This window comes from Lolium perenne, chromosome 1, assembly GCF_019359855.2.
Source record: "Lolium perenne isolate Kyuss_39 chromosome 1, Kyuss_2.0, whole genome shotgun sequence".
In the NCBI taxonomy this organism is placed as follows: Eukaryota; Viridiplantae; Streptophyta; class Magnoliopsida; order Poales; family Poaceae; genus Lolium; species Lolium perenne.
This window is the reverse complement of record NC_067244.2, coordinates 207376098-207392859: the sequence shown is the minus strand read 5'-3', so window position 1 is coordinate 207392859 and position 16762 is coordinate 207376098. Positions and strand designations below refer to the sequence as shown.

Sequence of the window (16762 nt, the reverse complement as noted above, 5' to 3'; positions counted from 1 at the left end):
TCCAACCAATCACATCCCACCGCGCCTCTCTATAAAAACGACGCCCCCAAACCCAATTCCCCATCAACAATGCTACACTTACGGATTGTTTTTACGTGATCCTACTTACGGGCATACGTGGAGGAACGTGGGGGGGCTTCAGTTCCTAATCTCACGGGATGAAAAAGATCTGCTCCAACTGAATGATTCCACCTCATCCCGTAAAGAAATCCCGTAACCAAAACTGCGTAAGTCTAGCATTATTTGATTCCCCATCGCACCTCGTCGCAATCCAGCAAGAACACTCTCATCCTCCTCCTCTCGCCGGAGCCACCTTCCTCGATCCGTCCGTGATGGCGCCCAAGGCCGAGAAGAAGCCCGCGGAGAAGAAGCCGGTGGAGGAGAAGGCGGAGAAGGCGCCCGCCAAGGGGGAGAAGAAGCCCAAGGCGGAGAAGCGGCTGCCGGCGGCCAAGGAGGGCGGCGGCGACAAGAAGGGCAAGAAGAAGGCGAAGAAGAGCGTGGAGACGTACAAAATCTACATCTTCAAGGTGCTCAAGCAGGTGCACCCGGACATCGGCATCTCCTCCAAGGCCATGTCCATCATGAACTCCTTCATCAACGATATATTTGAGAAGCTCGCCGGCGAGTCCGCCAAGCTGGCAAGGTACAACAAGAAGCCCACCATCACCTCCCGGGAGATCCAGACCTCCGTGCGCCTCGTCCTGCCCGGCGAGCTCGCCAAGCACGCCGTCTCCGAGGGCACCAAGGCCGTCACCAAGTTCACATCGTCCTAGACTCTTCCTTGTCTTTGACTGTCTCTGGTTCGATTGAGTAGTTGTAATTGTTTCTGGCTGTGATGAACAATGAATGAATGGGATCGTTCTGATTGAATGCAATTTTGTCATCTTCTCTGCAATGTCCCGTCTTAATTTTGATTATTGTATTGCTCAGAGCCTCAGAGTATAAAGAAAGAAACGTCAAAGATATGTGCAATGTGTTGTAGTAACAAGTATAAAATTAGCTTGTAGTGTTGTCTTCCGTCGGATTGAGGAATTCTTTGAGCAGGCCGCCGGGGAGGTCGGAGCCGTAGATGTGCCCCATCTTGGTCCTCTTTGTCTCGAGGTATTTCTGGTTCTCCTTGGTGATCGGCGAGATCACCGGGACACGGCTCACCACGGCCAGCCCGTACCCCTTGAGCCCCACGAACTTGGCCGGGTTGTTCGTCATCAGCCGCATCGTGCGTACGCCGATATCCCGAAGAATCTGAAAAACACATGCAGCGATATCACTATCAGAACACCCTCATTTTCTTCTAAGAATTCAATCTAGAGATGCTGCGTGATCGTCGTGTGTACCGACCTGGGCGCCGATGCCGTACTCGCGGGAGTCAATGGCGAGGCCGAGCTCGACGTTGGCCTCCACGGTGTCGCTGCCTTGGTCCTGCAGGTTGTAGGCGCGGAGCTTCTGGCCGAGCCCGATGCCCCGGCCTTCGTGGCCGCGCAGATACACCAGGACGCCGCGGCCGGCCTTCTCGATCAGCTGCATCGCCAGGTCAAGCTGCTCGCCGCAGTCGCAGCGGGCGGAGCCGAGGATGTCTCCCGTCAGGCACTCCGAGTGCACCCTCACCAACACGTCTTCCCCGTCGCCGATATCGCCCTGTACATTTGCCATTTCAGATTAGCTCATCAGCGAGAGGCTTGCTCCAGTACAACCCCCTCCCCAAACTCAACAAAACCGAACCGGTATTATTTAGGCCCATATCCAAGCCCAAATCCAGAACTCAGTATTCCCACGTATAGGCATACAGTCGTCGCAAGACAGTCCGGCGGGCACCGCAAGACAGTCCGGCGCCGCAAGACAGTCCGACGCGAACACCACAAGACAGTCCGGCGCCGCAAGACAGTCCAACGCAAGCACCGCAAGATAGTCCGGTTAGTCTCGTTCCCAACGCGACGGACAGTCCGGCCGAATTGCACCAGACTGTCCGGGACGAACTATCCGGCAGTTTGTCGCGCCGTCACGTCGCCGTCTAGCATGCACGCCGCCCCAACCATACCGGTACGGACCTAAGAGACATTGCTGAGACTCGTGTCGTCCAGCTTCGCCTCACAGTGCCTCGTGGCTGCCTATCACCACCTTGTTGCTCCTCCCGCCCGGCGGCCACGACCGCCACCGCTGACGAATCGCCACCAATAATCCACGTATATACATAATTATATACATACGTATGCGGCATACAATTTAGTTGGATCATACGGGTTTTGTACAGGGCTACGTATACCCGTTTAGTATTAAACGAAGGGGTATCAAGCGATCTCAGCCGTCCTTGTATTTAAGTTTGCTTTGAGTTTAGGGGAGGGGGTTGTACCGGAGCAAACGCCCATCAGCGAATCAAAACTGTTGGATCATCAGAAAAACCAACTACATAGCTAGGTACCTTGGCAACAGCTATGTGCTCAGTTCCATCCAGCTTGGATTGGTAGCAGTAGGCGCGGAAAAGGCCCCATTTAGTAGGCAAACGAGATACTGCTATCAGTTCCACCAGTTTCTCCCTCTTCCTCCTGTACCTGAATTACACCAACAGAATGAAATGAGATTGATATCTGCAACATGGAATTTATATTTCACTTCAGGTATCTGACTAATCTTGGAGAGTGATTTCAAGCAGTACAATTTACAGCAGGAACAAAACAAGCTGTAAGTTCACAAAGGCTTCACCTTAAGGTATACTAACCGGATGAGATCAGCGATCGAGACAATCGGGATATCATGCTCCAAAGCCATCTGTTTCAGCATTGGTGTTCCTGCCATCGAACCGTCCTTCGGGTCGATGATGGTCGACAGAACGGACACAGGGCGCAAGCCGGCCAATGTGACAAGATCCACCGACGCCTCTGTGTTCCCTGCTCTTTTCAGCACGCCGCCGTTCCGGTACTTGAGGGGGAAGATGTGGCCTGGCCTTCTGAGGTCAGTGGGCTTAGAGTCAGGGGATGCTAGAGCAAGGATGGTTTTTGCCCTGTCTGCAGCTGACACGCCATTTGATATGCCCACTCTGGCATCCTGCATAGATAGGAGAAGCAATGCTTCTAGTTACTGCCACAACCAAAGATTATAGATCTAACTAATCAACCTGTGATCATCTAGTGCCTGCAACGAAGGCTGTTAAACATCAGATTCTTACCACTGTCACTGTGGAAGCAGCAGCTGAAATGTCACCGATTTCAGTGACGGGAGACATCATAGGAATCATCAATCTTTCTAGATCCTCTTCCTTCATTCCCACTGAGATGATACCGGAACCATTTCTGATCATGAATGCAATTGATTCTGGGCTGACTAGATCTGCTGCCATGACAAGTTCCCCTTCGTTGTCACCCTTTTCGTCATCTACAGCAATAACAAACTGGAGAAGAATGAATAGTTAACTCTGTAGTCAAAGCCGACTATATTTGAAATACTGATAATGCATTCGTGTACTGAAAGTCTCGCCCCGAATTTTTAAGTGAAAAATAAACTTGTTTACATGAAAACGAGAGAAACTGATACATCACAGAATGAAACTGTTAATCCTATCATTTTAGAGTGTGCTTTACATGAATGTCTACAAATATTCATAATACAACTACGGTTTTTTGGAAGAAAAGTGGGCAAGTATGATTCACCTAAGAAATCTTAAAAATGGAGTGAATAATGGAGACTGGGAGGTACTATGCATATCTTTGAAGTATTGTGCATGCTATATCCAACATGACCAAGATCAGGTAGGGCCCGTGTCCAAGAGTTGCATGCATGAGTGAAACTATTTTTTGTTCAGAAAATAAGGTATTTATTTTACTCTTATTTTCTCTTACCTTTCCCTTGCGCAATGAATTTAGAGCATCCTCGATCGAGGAGAAACCCTCCGTAGGTTTGTCTGGGTCACCCTCGGCATCGCTGACAAAAAAATCTCCTGTTTCCTGAGTGATTTCAGCCCCAACAGTTCGAAAGGAAGCGGCAGACCCGTTTAGTTCTTCCAAAATTGGGCCATTCTTGTTCTCCTTCAGAGGATCATTCAGACTCCCTTCATCACCAATTGCATAGCACCTTAATCTTAAGCATCCTTTTCTGATAACTGCAAATCCTACACTGTTGAGACTAACAGAGCCTTGTTGAAACCTGAAAAATATAGTTCAGGCCAGACGACGGATCAGGGAGAAAATTAATGAAATTCTGTGGCCTCGAAAGAAATTCCAGTGACATTCTGCAAAAGATTAAGGGGAAGAATCATACCTTGTGTTAACAATAGCATGCGATGACAAATGTGAGCTCAGAAGAACACAATCCATTTGGTGACCCCGGCTAGCCGATCTTCGAAAATCGGCTCCGGAATATGTTTATATACCTATATCTCTTGCAGCATCACAACAAATCTCAGCCTATCACTTGGACTTATCTGGACATGTGGATAACAGAAGTAAAACCACGCAAGGTGTAGCCAAACTGGCCACATATTTCTGAGCTGCTAGATAGCAGCAGCCACATCGACACATCACACAGTTCAGGTGATGCCAATATAATCCTTCATTCTTTTGTTGTGGGTGTAGCTAACAATTGGGTAGATGTTGTACCTGAAAATGACAGGCAAACTGTATCCCCTAGCCTCAATTTTTTTTTTTTTTTTTTTTTTTTTTTTTGATGCTTTTTGCACCACTACGATGCTTAGCTAAAAAAGCGAGCCTGGACGCTTTCCCCCTACCGTCACTGTAGCAGGGGCGATTTTCTGGATCCCGCCGGCCAATCCACTAAGCCACCGTCGATTCGCCGGATCCCCGCCTCCGTCGGCCGCTCCGGCGGCGGGAGGTTGGGGATCCCGTCTTGCAGTGTGTATAGAGTAGGGTTTGGTAGGTCTCCTGCCGGCGGCGTCGAGGAGTGGGCGGCGCGGTCGGGGCGGAGTTTTGTGGTGGCGGTCGGCCTCTCCGGCAGTGCGGCTCGGTGGAGCCTCTCTGCAGATCGACTACTTTGGCCATGTGTGCAGGTCCTTGGAGCTGTGCTGCATGGCGTTCCCTCGCCGGTGTCCATGGTGCGGTGGAGCCGGACGTCCGAAGAGCTTGAAGGTCTTGGTGATGTTGAGCAAAGCGACGATGTCGGCGGTGCTGGGCGGAGGTTCCTCGGAGCTGAGTTTGTCGACTTCCCGGCCGCAAGAGGGTCTTCTCCCGTTCCAGGGTCAGTGAGGAGAAGCAGCGGCGGCGCGCCGTCATACGTCCTCGTCGTCGTCGATGCAGTCGGGGTCCTGTTGGCCTTATCTGTAATTTTTCAGTTTGTTAGGGACCTTTCTGTAAGAACTTTGGCTTAATATCATCAGTCCTTTATCGCAAAAAAAAAATTTTTTTGATGCTTTCTCCCCAATACATATTACATCTCAGGTAAATGTATTTTTTTTTACGGATTTGCTAATTCTCAGGCGCCTGAGAATTAGTTAAATCTCAGTCGACTAAATGGATGTTCGATTTGAGCGCTAAGATTCGCGCTATGTTCTGTCGTTCTCATGCCGTGTACACAGAAGACGTGGCTTGTAAGTGTGCTGGGCTGTGTGTTTTGTCCGGCCCATTTGATTTATACATGTACCTACCAATTTTGACTTTGTTCTATGCATGTGGGCTATTCATCTTTTCTTGCTGAGCTATTCTACGTGTGTGTGCTTTGTTATTGTGCATGTGATGTCCTGTTTTCATCTTTAAACGGGCAACCACGATGCTTGTTTTGCCGGGTGGTTCTTTGTTGTTTTCTTGTGTCATTTAATTTCTGAATTTTATGATTATTTTTTGTAATACTTTATTTTTGTTTTTATTCTATTTTATTATTTTCCCCTTTATATATTTTCTTTTTTCTCATTTTATATTAACTCTATTTTTTCTGAGTTGCACGTTGGTTGCAACTGTGATTTTTCCAGTTGCACATCGGTTGCAACTGTGATATTTCTATTTACACACAGGTTGCAACCGTGATTTCTCTAGTTGTATATGAGTTATAAGTGAGATTTTTTTTAGCAACAGATGAGTTGCAACTGATATTTTTCTAGTTGTAAATGCGTTGTAATTGATATTTTCCTAGTTACAAATGTGTTGCAACTGAGTATTTCCACTTGAACCTAGGTTGCTACTGACAATTTTTACTTGCACGTGGGTTGCAACTGCAATAGTTACATGTGGGTTGTAACTGCGATTCTTTCCAGTTGCATGTGAGTTGGAACTCTGATCTTTTCAGTTGCACGTGGGGTGCAACTAAGATTTGTTCATTTACATGTGTGTTGCAACTACAATGTTTACAGTTACACGTGGGTTGAAACTGTAATTTTTCCAGTTACACATGGGTTGAAACTAAGAATTTTCGCTGTTACATATGAATTGTAACCACGAATTTCTTAGTAGCAAATGTGTTACGACTGATTTTCCAAGTTACTTGTCTCTCAGTCTCTAGTACGTCTCGCCGCCGCGGATCCGGCCGTTTCCTCCCCTCCGCCGGCTGCTTCGGCAGCGGGAGGGTGGGGGAACGCCGGATCTCGGTGTGTAAATAGTGTAGGGCTTGCTAGGTCTTCAGCCGGCGGCGTTGGGAGGGCGGTGGCGCTGCCGGTGGTGTGTTTTGCAGGTGGAGATCTTCCCCTTCGACGACGGCGCTCCGGTGGAGCTCCGAAGTGGATCTGCTGCCTCCGTCGCGCTCGCAGCTCTGGGCAGCTGCCGTGGGCGACTTCCCCACGCCGGAGGTCGAGGACGACGGCTTCGGCTTTTCAAGATCCAGATTCAGCTCGAGTTGAAGCAAGCGTGCGATGTGGCTGGAGGAGTAGGATGGAGGCTCTTCGGAGTTCGAGTTCCGACGACTTCCCGTCTGCCTGGAGACATCTGCCGATCCAAGGACTATGTGGCGATGCGGCGGCGGTGCGCCGTCGGTGCGTTCTACTTTTCGTCGGTGGCTTCGCTTTACAGAAGAAGGGCTTGGTTGTAATCTTATGTTTTGTGGAGGTCCTTTCTGTAAATGTCTTGCTTTAATGGTATGGCTGTTTCTTCGCAAAAAAAAAGCGTAGAAAGAATTTTTTTTTTTTTTGAGGGGGGCGTAGAAAGAAATTGGTTCGTGTGTCCAGCCTCCAGCATAATACATGACAAAAATGGCCCATCAACCTGAAGCCCAACAAAACAAAACGTATCAGGCCAGTAGTTCAGGTAATCGATCGGGATCCATTCAAAAGAAAAGAACTAATCGATCGGGATTTAGCTAGAAGCGAGAAATCAGGTCGACTGAGAATTATTAATTCTCAGTCGCCTGTGACCTAGGCGCGCCCTTTTTTTTATTCGAAGCAATGTTATCGCTAAGGTTTCCATTATCAAAATGAACGACAGGGGGTTCAGGCGTCCAACAAAACATTACTCACGCCTATGTACTTCTTAAGCTGCAAAATTGACCACTTCCCATGTTCTGAGGTACAATATGATCACAGCAATTGCATGCGACATATAATAAGTTGGTAAACGAGGCTAATCGGACTCAGACATCAGTGGCGAAGATATTCAGGAGGGTGGATGAAGGGAGAAGGAAACTGAACTGATCAGAGGCAGACTAGCTTCCTGGAACAGTAGCGCCAGATCCCGTGAGAATGCAGGATTAGTTCCAGTCTCTAATCATTCAAATTCCACACCGCAGAGTAAATTGCCAGTATGATCACATTGCAACAGGAAGATGTTCACACTGAGTTTTAGGATACCTAAGGGCAACCAACACCTCCGCCGCACATTGCCAACATGGCCACACTATAGCTATGTTATCTGACATTGACAAACTCAACCTGTAAGCATAAACTCTTAACACATCTGCTGCAACATTGCAACAATATAGCTATGTTCCCTGACATAACAAACTCAACCTGTAAGCATAAACTCGTAACACATTTGCTACAACTTTGTGCTAGTCACAATGGTCTTCGACAACAAAAATACACATCCCATGGAAACACAAGTTTTTGGTCTCTTGCAGAATGGAGCTCCTAATTAGCGTGTGTAAAGATGAAAAAGCTTCTCATAAACACAAAATAAAGATAGACAGTGTTTTTGGTTATCATAGCCCTTCGGTTCCAGAGTTGTGGCTGACTTTAGGACCTGCCCACTGTTGGCTGGCACGGGACCTGGTCCATGGATCAAGAGGGGCACGCTGGGGTGGCTGTGGCGTCGCAGGTTTGGCCTCTCGAAGTTCATTCTCCCGGTCGACAAATCTGTGTAAGAGATAGGTAACAGATGAACCCTAAAAAAAACAAAACATACGTAACAGATGTTGATTTCAACCTCATCACAGCATACAGTTTGTTTATCTGTGGCAATTGGAAGCTATTCCTGATTACTATGTCTTTGCAAACTAATGTTTTTTCTAGGTAATTTCAGACCTCAATGGAATCTTACTATACATAAACAGAAAACTCGAACAAAAATAACTAGCACCACATAGTGAAAGACGGGCGGATTTGATAACAGTAAATTCTAAGAAACAGGAATAGTTAACCAAAGATGAAGGATACTATAGCATACTACTTGATGAAGAATGAAAATACAGGCAACACGAAGAGTGAACGCAAATTTTTTGCAAATCAAGTAATGATTTTGTGCAGGTAAGGTATGTGAAGCACAAACATACTCGATGTAAGCCATTGGTGCAGCATCTCCTATTCGTATCCTGGTTCGCAATAGTCTTGTATATCCACCAGCTCGATCCCTATATAGAAGTGGAACATAATGAGGATACATAAGATATAGCTTGAAGAGTTCCCTTTAGCATGCTAACAAGATTTAAAACTGAAACCAACCCGTAACAGTGTAAAACTTACTTGTAGCGGTACGCAAGCTCTGTGAATAACTTGTGAACTGCGTCATCACCCCGAACAAATGCTGAGGCACGTCTTGCTGAATCTAGTGTACCCTATAAAATAATATAATGTCCATGTGTCAATACAGCAACTATTACAGCAGAAGGAACCTTTAATAGAAAGAACTAAAGAAATCATCTAGAATATATCTGGGCAAGGACATATACGTATAGGGGCACTCCTGGAATGCGGAATGATACAATTTTCCAGTACACACAAAAAAAAAACCCTGTATCTGAAAAATGTTCGAAGGGCAGGCCAGGCGCAGTGGTAGAGTATCTCCACTTGTGTCCTGGAGGTCAGTTTGAATCAGCCTCTTTGCATAGAAAGCAAGGGAAAGGTTGCCTACAAATTCCCTTCCCCAGACCCCACAGTGTGTGGGAGGTTTCAGGGTACGCCCATTTTTACGTGTCTGAAAACTATTCGGTATTAACTTCATCATTGCAGGAACTCATTTCATAAGATCACTGATGAAAAGGGTACCCTTGAACTGCATGCCAAGTTTCCATGAAATTTTACTGGTACTTGCTTAATCAAAATAATGCTGAACATTTACTCAAGTAGTCAAAACTTCACCAATCTAGTAAGTTTCCATCAGGAGCTACAACAAGAAACTCATACAATACAATTACACCTCACTATTAGGTGAAGGTTTTCTATGCAGAAGCCAATGTGTCTCATGCCTTGTGATTCGCATAGCGAGTACCAGAATCAACCGTGGATTGACTCCTACACAGCCTGCGGAGTAATATATCAATCCCATAGAGGGCACCGTATCCACCTAATTAAGATGGCTGGTTTCATTGCATCACTCAAGCAGACTTAACCTAAACCTAAAGTAAGTGCCACTAAACAGTCCAGGACGTCGTCGGAATTACTGCAGGGTATTCTATGCTGAACATGTACTCGGGTAGTCAAAACTTCCCCAATGTAATAAGTTTCTATGAGATACTACAACAGGAAACAACAAACTCATATAAGATAATTGCACCTCACTACTAGGTAAAAGTTTTCTAGGCATAAGCCAATGTGTCCAGATCTGCCATTCTTTTTGGGATTAGCATAGTGAGTATCAGAACCAACCATGAACGGACTCCAACAGAGCTTGTGGCGTATGGTATCAACCCTGAAGAAATCCTATCCACCTACTCAAGATGGCTGGTTTCATTACACAACTCATTTAGATTTAACCTAGATAGGCGCCACTGAACAGTCCAGTATGTCGTCAGAATTCAGTACTGGCACTAGGGGAGTAGTGATTAGTGAATACTAGCAAACGGCTGAAGGACGTACATCTTTGCCGAGCTGCACCATCTGATCCGCCTTCCGCCGCACCTCCTTGGCCTGCAACGACAAGAAGCAAACACATCAAACAAAAGGACAATTTCCCTGGAGCAGAAAACCTGCACTCCTCCCACCGCAATCTGTTCGACGAAATGCCGGGGTGAAAGAGAGACATGAACCTACTTTCGCGACGGTGGTCTCGATCCGCTCGTGCTTCACCAGCTGCGAAACCATCGTCCTGCCGAGAGAGGTCGGTAAGGGGTGGGGGAGAGAGAGAGGCAGCCATGGCCCGCACGGTCAGGTATAGAGAAGGAGACCGGCTGGGGCGAGAGAGAAAGAGAGATGGATACCTGAGCATGGAGACGCGGTGGGCGGCGTGGCGGCCGAGTTTGCGGAAGTTCCCCATGACGGCGGCGGCGGCGGCGGCGGCGGCGGGAGAGGAGTGGCCGGCGGTCAGCGAGCAGGCACTTGCCAGGCTCCGTTTTTTCCAGAGAAAAGCGGTTGTACAATAATAGACCAGGCCTTATTAGAAATATGGGCCTGCTTGCGGCCTAATCTGGGCCCTAAAAAGGACAATTGCAGCCTACTCCATCCTCTCAATGGAAAAAAGGAGCTTACTCAGGTACACCTCGCAAATGTACAAATTGAATTACTCCAAAAATATTTTCAATTGAATTGAACAGGCACCTAACGAACACCAGATTGATTAATACTGTAACTCTAGAAATATAAACTCCCAGAAATATATTCAAGCAGTATGCTTTTACCAACTATAGTGAAAGAATAGGAAGTTATTTTCTTAGGTACACAAGTGGTCAAGTAATTTGCCCAACTCTTTCCAAATCCACATCTTATAGATAATGAGTTGTGCAGCATCTACATTCCAATCCTGCAAACTAAATCTGATAGAAATCAATAGTTGTCTGCTAATACAACACAATAAGTTGCTGTTCCAAGGTAAACAACCCCCAGTAATCTGCCAGTAGTACATTAAGTTGATGTTCAACTCAACTGCAAGATCCCCAAACAATCTGCTCGCGTCCTGAATTTCAGCTGAGCTGAACTGATTTTTCTCAAGCCCGTTTCTTCGTCCTGTCCACCTTTCCCAGCTTGGACTTCCGCTGCTTGAACACATGCAGGTACAGCTTCAGCCACAGAAGCGGATAGCACAGCAGACCACCCTGTCACCACATGGTAACTGATAAATTAACTTTCTTTTAGAACTGTGCCGGCAGGTTAAGTGATCAAGTGCACATTCTGATCAAACAGAAGCAGAAGGGATGCAGGGTGTTTTCAGTCCCACTAATTCCACGTCGACATACCACGAGAAAGGAATGGTAGCTCATGGAGAACTTTGCAAAGAAGCCTGAGTAGAGCTCCCGCTCCTGCACGAATGGAAGAGCTTGGTAGATAGTCCACACTGCATGCAAAGATATAAAGGAGAGTGGAGTACAACCGTGATTACAATATTAAGGAAGAGTGTTTTTATAGGCATTATGTCGTGTGAAAGAGTTTTCGAGCTTACTTTCTCCTGGTCCTACCCCAATCGGATACAACGGGATAAAAGCAGTGTACCTACAGGTAGTAGTTTGGTCGCAACGGATAAGTAAAGCGGTTTAATCTGAGAATTGAGGTGCAATGGTTTGAAAAACTTCAGTGTTGCAGTTAAATTTGTGAATCGGTTATAATTCACACATGACACAACCATTCTAGGGTAGGTTTTCCATATTTAAATTACAAGCATAAAAATGGAATTTCAGTTCTCTCAGAAAAATGATAGAGGTCTCCTGCCAATCAGTTGAGTTTACCATGTGAAAGATCTTTGTTAAGATGTCCGTGAATCACAATTGCATATAAGATACAGCAGAACACAAAAATAAAACGGAAATACGGTTGTGGAGCTTGAGACTGTTAGGGCATGGAACCTGAGATAAGTCAGCCACGCTGGACAAACTTTTAATGTAGTAAGAGCATAATGGGAGTATCTGATAACCTGTATAATGAAAACAACATGTTAAGCATGGTCCAGAAAACTTCAAACAGAAGATGGAATTTATTAATTAAGTAATTATATACATTAAGAATCTGACACAAGGACATTATTCTACTACTAATGTTTCTTACACGATACTACATGCTATATTATTTTTGGTCTTCTGTACGTGTTTGACAACAGGTAATCAGCAGCCCATATTTTTGCTTCAACTGAATACATAAGGTTAATGTGCTGGGAACAACAATATCAATCGACAATTCTTTATGCTGAAGACATCATGAATACTGACATCATTGTATTGGTACAAAATCAATTCCACAAACTTGGTATTAACTCAAATTAGCCTAGCAGTGAAATAAGATGAAGTCCATTTGTACACTTCAGTATGCTATCAAAGCTAACTCCTTAGATGAGGACAAAGCATCTTAACATAGTCATACAATGCTTATTTGCAAAAGAGATAGCACAAAATCTATGCTGTGGTTGCTGGTGAGAATAAGGCAGCATTGAAAAAGAGAGGGAAAGTGAGGTCATTTTGCCACACCTCAGATATACTCCAAGCCATAAACGTTATGAACACAGACGGACTGCCCTGAACCTGCACTTGGCACAACAGACTAAACCTATCAGCCAAAATCCACAGAGCTGAAATATAAGAGCGATGAAATTCTTCATAGTTTTCGCTTTGGCTACGAAGTCGCACTGCAATTTTATAATAGCCGGCGGTTCTAGCAGTTGTCAAGCATCTCACCTCAGGGACTTGCTGGAGAAGGGCGAGAACGAAGTGGGTCCTCCCTCCCCATTGCAGGAAAGCAAGAAACGGCGAGGTGGGCACCAATCCTGGACAACCAAAATAGCCAACGACGCGGAATCAACAAGGGGGAAAGCCAGGAGGAGACGAAATTAAGTCTAGCTAGCTAGCAGTTCATCCTCCCACCGACGGCGGCATGGACAGTCTCAAGAACAGCGCAAGTCTGCAGGAAGCCTGCAGAGACGGCAAGAAAATGTCCAAGAAAAAAAAAGTGTCAGTCCACACGTAATTCGGAATTCAGATGTGGGGAATAAAATCCGGGTAGGGGGAGGCGGGAGTTCGCACATATGAGGTCACCGGCGAGGGCGTACGCGGGGTGGACGGAGACAGGAGGTGCGAGGCAGGCCAGGAGGCGGAACAAGGCGAGTGACCTGGAGAGCGGCGAGGGAGGGGATCGATCGAAAGGAGAATCAGTACATCGGAATAAAGAGAATCAAGTGACTGGTGGATGTTAACTGCTGCTGCTGGAGATGCGAGTTTGGTTTACCATCCGAGGGATTGGAGGGAGTTGTAGGCGAGGAGGTAGAGCTGCGAAGGGCGAGCCATGGCTGCCGCCGCGCTTCGTTCTCGCCGCCTGCCGGGGAAATCCCCAACGGGAGGAGACGCTTCCTGTTGGAACAGAGAGGGTTTGCCGAAGACTAGAAATGGTATCGACGGAGGAGTTTCTGTGGCTGAGGTTCTGTCCTGTGCCTTCGTCGCTCGTTGGGTACTGAAGTGGACAGGAGGATTGAAGAAGAAGAAGCTGAAAGAATGGAATTGAGAGTTCAGGCAAATTTCTTCAGGTAGTCACACAGTTTGTGAGTAGCTAAGAGCAGGTCTAACATACCCTGTAAAAGGGGCAAACCCGTATAATAACCGCCGATTTGAGGGTTTCGGCTCTACTCGACCGTCTAGCATGCCCCGTAAAAATGACCCCCGTATCGTTTTTTGCTGTTTTCGATTACGGGGCGGGTCGTCGCCCCCTACTTGTGCGGGGTGGGAGCGGGGATAGTGGGCGAAACCAGTATCCCAACTCCGAAAGCGCGCGCGGACATTTCAATTCCCCCCACCCGTTTTCCCCCGCGCGCCGCCGCTGGAATCCGTCAGATCCGCGCCCCTCCGCCGTCCGCCGAGCCGCGCCGAGCTGCGTCGACGCCCGCCGCACCTCCGCCGCACCTCCGCCGCACCCCCGCCGAAGTTCCGCGTCCCTCCGCGCGCGCCGCCGCCTTCCCGCCGTGGTCTTCTCCGCCGTTTTTCGCCGGTGAGTATTCCGCCGCGTTCTTCTTCGTTGCCGCCGGTAAAATGGTCGGATTTGGGGCTGATGTATGGTACACCGTGGTAGATGGCTTCGGAGGATGTGCACATGGCGGATTTGGACGCGACGTCGACCGATTGGTCCTCGTCGGATTCCGACGATTCGGACATCGACGAGTTGCTCAACGACGACGAGACGGAGATGATGCTGCTCCTGTTTGGCTTGAAGCAAACGGAGGACCGCATGAAGCTGCTGGATCAGCGGAAAGGATCCGTGATGGGGCGTATGTGCATTCCGCGGAACCGCGCGCTCGGCCACGAACAGTTGATGCAAGATTATTTCGCCGAGGTACCGACCTATCCTCCCCGCCTCTTCCGTAGACGGTACCGAATGCGTAGGTCTTTGTTCGAGAGAATCGTCAAAGATTGCGAGGCAAATTGCGATTATTTCAAGCAAAGAAGAAATGCTGCCCAAGTCATGGGATTTAGCCCATATCAAAAAAAATTCTGCCGCCATGAGGGTTATTGCATACGGTATACCAGCAGATTATACCGATGAGTACCTTCGCATTGGTGTGCAAACAACCACGGATTGCGTGCGTATGTTTGCCAAGATGGTGATCAAGTTGTATGGAGAGACGTATCTCCGAGCTCCAAATGAGGATGATACAAAAAGGCTCATGGAGATCAATGAAAAGAGGGGGTGGCCGGGGATGCTTGGTAGTTTGGATTGCATGCATTGGACATGAAAAAATTGTCCAAAAGCATGGCATGGAATGTATTGTGGCAAAAGCCGTGATGCTACCATTGTTCTTGAAGCTGTGGCCTCTCAAGACTTATGGATTTGGCATGCTTTTTTTTGGATTGCCGGGGACACTCAACGACATCAACATCTTGAATAGATTCCCTTTGTTTGCAGGACTAGTTAAGGGTGAAGCTCCACCTTGTAACTACAAAGTTATGAACAATGAGTACACCATGGGGTACTATCTCACAGATGGTATTTACCCTAACTATGCAACCCTTGTCAAGTCCATAAAAGAGAAAAAGGACAGGGCTTTGACAAGAAAGGAAGCTTGCTTCACCAAAAATCAAGAGGCTGAAAGAACATCTCTCACATTATGTTTTGTGTGTTTGATGTCAATATATATGATACACTAATGTTTGTTTAAGTGGTACAGGGATTACATAGATATTTATTCATGTGTGTTGGATTTGATCGTGTGTCAAAAAGGTTTCAGAAAAAGTTTGGCCAGGCCGGATAATCCGGGCCGGATATTGTCGAAATATCCGGCCCCCCTGTTTTTGGCTAAGTGTTTCAGGAATTTTGGCTCTGGAAGGGGGCCGGACATTTGGCCGGATAATGTCCCGGTATTGTACCAGGGCCGGATTATCCGGGCCGGATATTTTGGAAATATCCGGCCCCCCCGTTTTTCGCTAAGGACTGGAAGAAAATCAACTCTGGAAGGAGGCCGGACATTTGGCCGGACATTGTCACTCTTTTGCCCCGAAGACCGGATTATCCGGGGGGGGCGGATTATCCGGCCCTTACTTAGGCCGGATTATCCGGCCCCCCGGAAACTGCAACGGCTCCATTTTGAGTGGGGGTATAAATACCCCCCTTCTTCCTCCTTGCCTCTTTGCTCAATCATTGCACAAGAATTCTGCCAAGCCACCTCCATTAGAGCCAACTCAAAGAAAGTCAAGATTTGCAAGATCTCCTTCCTCCCCCAACCAAATCTCTTGATCTTTGGAGATTCGAAGGAGAAGACACCGATCTACATCCTCACCGAAGCGTTCTTCATTTCCCCCTCTCTTGTTTGAGGGATCTCATGCTAGTGTTCCTATTTGGTTCCCTAGTTGATTCGTGTTGATGTATTGTTGTTGATTGTTGTGTTGTAACAGATTTGGGAGCCTCCAATTTGGTTGTGGATGTGTGCCCCAAGAACCTTGTAAAGGCCCGGTTTCCGCCTCGAGGAAATCCCTTAGTGGAAGTGGGCTAGGCCTTCGTGGCGTTGCTCACCGGAGATCTGAGTGAAGCCTTCGTGGCTGTTGGTTTGGCTTTCGTAGCAACCACACTCCTCCAAACGTAGACGTACCTTCTTGCAAAGGAAGGGAACTACGGGAATCATCTCCGTGTCATCGCGTGCTCCACTCTCGGTTACCTCTATCCTATTCTCTCTCTATTGCTTAGTTATCTTGCTTAGTTGGTAGCCTTGTCATATAGGTAAATTCACTTAGTTGCATATCTAGAGAATTTACCATTTGTGTCAAGCCTAAATTGAAAAAGAACTAAAAATTGGTTAGCACCTATTCACCCCCCTCTAGGTGCGGCATACGATCCTTTCAATTGGTATCGAGCCTCGGCTCTTATTTCGGCTTAACCGCCTAAGAGTATGCCGGACGAGGAGTCCTCGGAAGGGGCCGCCAAGATGGTCTCCGTGGAAGACTTCAATTCGTTGAAGTCCTCCGTGGAAGCCCAAATGGAAAGCATGAAAAAGATGATTGCCGAGCTTTTGGCTCCGGCCCTTCCCAAGGCTCCTAGTGTAGAGGTAAAAGACACGGGTGTGTTACATGA

The 16762-nt window shown here is 47.2% G+C and overlaps 4 protein-coding genes across 6 annotated transcripts; 1 reads left to right on the top strand and 3 right to left on the bottom strand.

Annotated features, from left to right (window-relative positions):
* The first annotated feature begins 222 nt into the window (after window positions 1-222).
* Window positions 223-895, top strand: LOC127321790 (histone H2B.11). Its single transcript, XM_051350762.2, has one exon. It carries the CDS (start codon window positions 333-335, stop codon window positions 771-773), a length of 441 nt encoding a protein of 146 aa, XP_051206722.2. The 5' UTR covers window positions 223-332; the 3' UTR covers window positions 774-895.
* A 7-nt stretch (window positions 896-902) lies between these two features.
* On the bottom strand, window positions 903-4403 carry LOC127321774 (probable monofunctional riboflavin biosynthesis protein RIBA 3, chloroplastic). Of its 2 annotated transcripts, XM_051350747.2 has the most exons (7): window positions 4249-4403; window positions 3831-4134; window positions 3161-3382; window positions 2714-3039; window positions 2417-2546; window positions 1339-1635; window positions 903-1242 (listed from the first exon to the last, which is right to left on the bottom strand). In XM_051350747.2, the coding sequence occupies exons 1-7, from the start codon at window positions 4302-4304 to the stop codon at window positions 997-999; spliced, it is 1581 nt and encodes a 526-aa protein (XP_051206707.1). In that variant the 5' UTR covers window positions 4305-4403; the 3' UTR covers window positions 903-996. The 2 variants fall into 2 exon arrangements, with proteins under 2 accessions (XP_051206707.1, XP_051206713.1); XM_051350753.2 differs by lacking the exon at window positions 4249-4403 and having other exon boundaries at window positions 3161-3366; window positions 3831-3969.
* Window positions 4404-7631: 3228 nt separating this feature from the next.
* Window positions 7632-10653, bottom strand: LOC127321767 (uncharacterized). Its single transcript, XM_051350740.2, has 6 exons — window positions 10495-10653; window positions 10328-10382; window positions 10154-10204; window positions 8822-8913; window positions 8632-8709; window positions 7632-8215 (listed from the first exon to the last, which is right to left on the bottom strand). Exons 1-6 carry the CDS (start codon window positions 10548-10550, stop codon window positions 8062-8064), a joined length of 486 nt encoding a protein of 161 aa, XP_051206700.1. The 5' UTR covers window positions 10551-10653; the 3' UTR covers window positions 7632-8061.
* A 234-nt stretch (window positions 10654-10887) lies between these two features.
* LOC127321744 (uncharacterized) lies at window positions 10888-13688 on the bottom strand. 2 transcript variants are annotated; one of them, XM_051350727.2, is made up of 9 exons: window positions 13439-13688; window positions 13237-13322; window positions 13078-13125; window positions 12892-12980; window positions 12685-12738; window positions 12070-12137; window positions 11670-11719; window positions 11467-11529; window positions 10888-11325 (listed from the first exon to the last, which is right to left on the bottom strand). In XM_051350727.2, exons 1-9 carry the CDS (start codon window positions 13495-13497, stop codon window positions 11147-11149), a joined length of 696 nt encoding a protein of 231 aa, XP_051206687.1. In that variant the 5' UTR covers window positions 13498-13688; the 3' UTR covers window positions 10888-11146. The 2 variants fall into 2 exon arrangements, with proteins under 2 accessions (XP_051206687.1, XP_051206689.1); XM_051350729.2 differs by having other exon boundaries at window positions 11467-11564; window positions 13439-13681.
* Window positions 13689-16762: the final 3074 nt, after the last annotated feature.